Source organism: Heteronotia binoei, chromosome 11 (assembly GCF_032191835.1).
Source record: "Heteronotia binoei isolate CCM8104 ecotype False Entrance Well chromosome 11, APGP_CSIRO_Hbin_v1, whole genome shotgun sequence".
NCBI lineage: Eukaryota > Metazoa > Chordata > Lepidosauria > Squamata > Gekkonidae > Heteronotia > Heteronotia binoei.
The window spans coordinates 45,998,419-46,004,146 of record NC_083233.1 but is presented as its reverse complement, the minus strand read 5'-3'; the positions used below and the strand labels follow the sequence as shown (position 1 = coordinate 46,004,146).

Here is a 5,728-nt window from a genome sequence, read left to right as displayed (position 1 = left end):
GCAGCCAAAGAATACTTTTCTTTCAGCTTGTTGGCAATACCAAAGCAGCAGGGCTTGTCTTGACAGCTGTCAGAAGGGAATGCATGGGCTCCAAGACAACTTGGCAGCTAAGCCTGTAGAGCAGAAGGTCACATTCCCTGGTGAAATTTGTCTTCCTACTTGAAGGAAAGCTGCACTGCAGGGGGTGGGGTGCTTAGCCTGGATCATCATTCACTATCATTTTTCTATGACATTCTCATCCAGCAAGCAAAAGAACTACATAGGGAAACAGGAATCCACTAGAGGCTTAGGAGGTTCCTGGTGGAGGTGATGGTTGGCTTTGGTATTATCAGTCGGCCTTGCACGGGCAGGGAAGCTGCAAAACAAGGAAAGACCCTGAAGACATCAGTTTAGAAATATGAACTGTGACTAGTAGAGGGGGTAGCACTGAGATACAACAGGAATTCTGCCAGCCAACAGCTTTCTAGGAGCTTCGGAGTTGCCCACAGATCAACATGCAAACAACTGAATGGCACATTGCACCTGGAGATCTGCTTTTGATCTCTTGGCTTAAAGAACCCTGAAATGTAGGTAGCAGTATTTTTCCCCTTGCAAAGCAAAAAGAATAATGGAAATCTGTGATCCAGAAAATGGCACAAGTGGGGAAAAGCTGAACACTCTGACCCCCCCCCCCCCCAGCACTGCTGTTGCAATTTTCAGCCCTCCCCCCCACCCCACTATCCCAGCTTCATTTCAGTGTTTTTAAAAAGGAGCTGCCAATCTCTTGATATAAAGGGTAGTTCAGCCCCTTCTGCTGCTCAGATTGGAACAAGAGCATGATTCCTCCCAGCCCATGATTCCTCCCTGACCATAGTCCAGCTTGAGGACATGTTGAATCTTGATTTCTTTCAAAATCTCATCACATAAAAAAGTTCTGTTCTTAAACCTATTAGTTTAGTACAAGCCAAGACACTCCCCCCCCCCCCCCATGGATTTCCACTTAAAACATACCCAGTAGTCTATAACTTTCAGACTTACTAAGGCTGCTTGTATTCCAAGAGATGGCATTGTTCTCTGCAAATCAGAATCCAAATTCCTGGATATTTTTGTTTAAGGGAGGAGCTAAGTTTGTTTGTTTTTTGCAGCCCTGCCACCGGGGATCCTTTTGGAGTTGATGATGTTAGGGATTGAACCTGGAACCTTGTGAAGAGAGTGTGAAATTCTACCACTAAGCTAAGGTCTCATCTTGGTGTGGGCCACTTTGGCTCAGGAAACATCCAATCAGATTTATGTGATTTTAGCATCTCCTTATGTGTCATTTAAGGCTAACCAACAGCTGGGAGAGGGATCATAGGAACATAAGAGAAGCCATGTTGAATCAGGCCAATGACCCATCCAGTCCAACACTCTGTGTCACACAGTGGCCAAAACCAAGGTGCTATCAGGAGGTCTACTAGTGGGACCAGAACTCCAGAAGGCCTTTCACTGTTGACCCTCAAGCACCACAAATACAGAGTAACTGTCCCAGACATAGTATTCCATCTATGCATTGTAGCTAGTAGCCACTGATGGACTTCTGGTCCATATGCTTGTCCAGTCCCTTCTTGAAGCTGTCTGTGCTTGTAGCCACCACCACTTCCTGCAGCAGTGAATCCCATGAGATAGTTACTCTTTGGGTGAAGAAATATTTCAGGCCAAATTGGATTGGGGCCATAGTACTTTAAAAAATATGATTTACACGTAAGATGGTTGTAGCTTGTTCCTCAGAAAGCTCCTCAAGAAAGCCTAGAATGGCATAATATTTTGCAGGCCAACAATGCACCTTGAAGGAGACACAATCTGTGCCCCTTACCACTCTTACGCTTAATCTGCCAGGGAATCAGAGTGGAATCTCACAGAAGCCTGCAATTCAAGTACTCCCTTTTTAAAAGCCCCTGAGCCTGGACTCTAAATCAGTCTCTTGAACTTCTAACCTTCTTAAACAAGCAAGCCCCCCTTCCCTTACCAATTAAAATAATTAGATTAGCATCTGGTTCGTATGCATGCTTGCTGTACTAACTGAATTTGGATCCTCCTGGTTAGCAGCAGACTCTCTTTTTTGGACAACTTTCCCCAAAGGATCAATCCATCCCACCTTTTTAATTGGCAGAGTGCAGACAACAAGGGCCAAAGCATTAACTTGTGTCTGTATCTGATTGACCACCTAAGGACCAAGTGGCTGAGAGCCAAAGCTGCAAGGTGAGCAGGAAGCAAAGCAGTGTCTTGGGAGCAGCAGATGGAGGAGAAACATCATTTGTGTGGGGACCATCGCAGGCATCCTCTATTGGCCCCAGTGGAGGTGAGCAGCTGGCCAAGATGTCTTGAGCAGGGAGGCCAAGGAGTGACCTGTTGCGTACCACAGGGATGGCACAGTGCAAGCCTTCAATCACCCCTTGGTAGGTCAGTATCCAAGTGGCAAACCACAACATCCCACAATCGCACTCCCAGGGGTTGTGGGACAAGAAGACGTATCTCAGCTTAGGTAGTTCCATGAAGAGGCGGCTGGAGAGATGGGTCAGGTTATTTCTGTTTAAATGAAGAAAGCTCAGTTCCCTCAAAGGTGAGAAAGCAGCATCCGCAATGAACACAATGTGATTGTTGTTCAGGTACAGTTTCCTCAGGCTGCGCAAGCCATAAAAGGAGCAGTTGATCTTAGTGAATCTGTTTGCCTCCAGGCGTATAGTCTTGAGCTGAGATAATCCACTGAAAAGCTGGTTAGGCAAATCAGAGAGGCGATTGTGCCCTAAATTTAACACACAGAGCCTGTCTAGTTGGAGAAAGGCATCATAATGGATGGTCCAGATTCGATTCTTGCGGAGGTTCAAGTCCTCCAGAGCTTTCATTGACTTCAAGGAGTCTCTACCAATGGCTTCAATGTGATTCTTCTCCAGAGACAGCCTCGTGAGACTGGTCAAGCTTTGGAAAGCTTGCGGGATATAGCGCATGTTGTTGGCGGTCAGGTCGAGCACTTTCAGAGAGGGCAAGTGGGAGAACATGAATGGGTGGATCTCAAAGAGGTTGCAGTGGGATAAGTCCAAGCTGATGAGGTTGTCTAGACCTTCGAAGGTGTTTGCATGAAGGTAGGTCAACCTGGAATTCCTGCTGAGGTACAGCGCCCTCAGGTTGCTGAGGGACTTAAATGCACCAGGGTACAAGAAAGTTAGATTGTTGTGATCCAGCCAGAGGCTACTCAGGAAGGTGAGGTTGCCGAAGGCATCAGCAGCCAAGATACGCAGAAAATTATTGGACAGGTTCAGTGAGATGGTAGAAGCTATGATGTCTCGTGGGAGGCTTCTGAGTCCAGCTCTGCCACAGTAAATAATTGCATCAGAAGAACATTTACAGATGGGTGGACATACAGAGGGACTTGTGCCCAGCCCAGACCTTAGAGAACCAGCAAAAAGAGAGAGGAAAAATAAGAACAGCATGTTCTTGGCATAGGCCAAAGAGCATCAACAATGCTGTGTGGCTCTTTTGAAAGACACTGGATGGAGAATGGACCCCGTGAGAACAATGAAGTTTCCTACAGAAAGGAAATGAACTTAAGGAAGCTTAAGGCTGCCGGCAGGGATAAAGTTCTTAGTCAAATGAAAGCCAATGCGTTGTGAGGAACCAGGCTGGATGCTGGTGAGAATCATCCGGGAGGAGAGGGTTACATGGCTGTAAAAAATGTAGAAAATCCTGAGTACATGTTGTCCTGGAACACTTAAAATATAAAGTTGAGTCTAATTGTTGAGGACTGTCGGATTTGCTATTGCCGGCTTGAAAGGCCGTTGCACAAAAATGGGGAAAGCTGAATCCTTCTTTAGACAAGCTATTTAAAGTCTGGGATATTGCATTTATGATTACATTGGCCCCTACTGCATGGATAATAGAAGGAAACCAAGCACATAACTGATTTATTAGATTGTTGATATCTTGGAATTGTGAAATACAAACTAATGCAGATCTATCTGGCTTATTAAGGAAGGTGTTTATGAATGAAAAGACAGTGGTTAGCTGGTTACTGCAACAAACAAAATATGAATTTTTAAAAATTTAGAAAAGAGAAATAGTAGTTTGGATTTATTTAAACTGTGGAAAAAGAGACAAATGCAACCCCATTTATAGGGCTCTGTACATTGAATCAGTAACAGTCTCCTTCACTCAAGCCAATTGCCTATCACTGCAGGACTCCACCCCATCTAAGTGTGTGCTGCTTTTGATCCGTTTCTGTAACTTGCATTGGAATTTGACTCAGTTAAGGCAGCTAGCTTGTGGAGTTACCAACCTCCAGGTGGAGCCTGGAATTCTCCTAGAATTATAACTGATCTCCAAATATCAGTTTTCCTGGAAGAGCAGGCAGCTTTGGAGGGCAGGCTCTCATGTTACGACATCCCTAGTTAAAAGGAAAGAGTGTGGGGAGAGGGACTGAAGGAGGGGCAGCACTCCATCAATCTTGGCAACCCCAGATGGGCCAGCAATTCTCCCCCAAAGTACATATGATCGCCAGACTACAAAGATCAGTTCCCCTGGAGAAAATAACAGCTTCAGAGGGTGAACTCTATAGTATCAGGTCCCTGCTGAGGTCTCGTAGGGTTGCCAAGTCCAATTCAAGAAAAATCTGGGGACTTTGGGGGTGGAGCCAGGAGACATTGGGGTGGAGCCAGGAACAAGGGTATGACAAGCATAATTGAACTCCAAGGGAGTTCTGGCCATCACATTTAAAGGGACAGCACACCTTTTTAAATGCCTTTCTTCCATAGAAAATAATGAAGGATGGGGCACCATCTTTTGGGGCTCATAGAATTGGACCCTCTGGTCCAATTGTTTTGAAACTTCGGGGGTATTTTGGGGAGAGGCACTAGATGCTATACTAAAAATTTGGTGCCTCTACCTCAAAAAATAGCCCCCCCAGAGCCCCCAATACCCGCAGATCAATTCCCCATTATTCCCTATGGGAATCGTTCTCCATAGGGAATAATAGAGTGCCCAGTAGACATTTTGCTCCCCCCCCCTTGCTTTCTAAAGCAAAACACTCCCTCTCTTCATGGGGGCTGGAATGACAATCACAGGTCTAGGCTGTCCCAGGAAGGCAGCTGAGGCAAGGAACATAGCAGTGGCAAGGGACCTGAGAGCATCCTTATCCCCCCAGCTCCAAATGGAAGGTAAAGCCCAGGCATTTAACACACACACCAGCATGGATGCAGATGGCTCCACTCTCACCCAATCAAGCTGCCTAGTGGCAGCAAACTGAGATCATCCTTCCCCCCTCCCTTCTCAAATGAGAGGCAAAAGGAAAGGAAAGGTCCCCTGTGCAAGCACCAGTCATTTCCGACTCTAGAGTGACGTTGCTTTAACAAGGTTTTTCTTTTTACGGGGTGGTTTGCCATTGCCTTCCCCAGAGAGGCAAAAGCCAGGACATTTGTCCCCCCTCCTCCACTCTGAGAGCGTGGATTAAGAGGGCAAGGCAGCAGCCCGAGAGCATCCTTCCTCCCCCACCCCCAAACAGGTGAAGCCAGGGCATTTAGCCTGCCCCCGGCCCTCCCCCACCGCCGATCATTGATCCGCCCCAGGAGGCAAAGCCAGTTAAAAAATTTTTTAAAGAGCCAGAGAGAGCTTGAATGCAGACGGCTCCACTTTCCCCCAAGTAAGCTGGGCGACTGCAGCAGCCTAAGAGCATTCCCCCCCAGTCCTGAATGGAAGGCAAAGTCAATTTAAAAAGAAAAAA

The 5,728-nt window shown here is 46.5% G+C and overlaps 1 protein-coding gene across 1 annotated transcript; it reads right to left on the bottom strand.

The window, feature by feature from the left end:
* Nucleotides 1-2,153: 2,153 nt before the first annotated feature.
* LOC132578980 (nyctalopin-like) lies at nt 2,154-4,394 on the bottom strand. The gene is made up of 2 exons (XM_060249133.1): nt 4,390-4,394; nt 2,154-3,402 (listed from the first exon to the last, which is right to left on the bottom strand). Exons 1-2 carry the CDS (start codon nt 4,392-4,394, stop codon nt 2,154-2,156), a joined length of 1,254 nt encoding a protein of 417 aa, XP_060105116.1.
* Nucleotides 4,395-5,728: the final 1,334 nt, after the last annotated feature.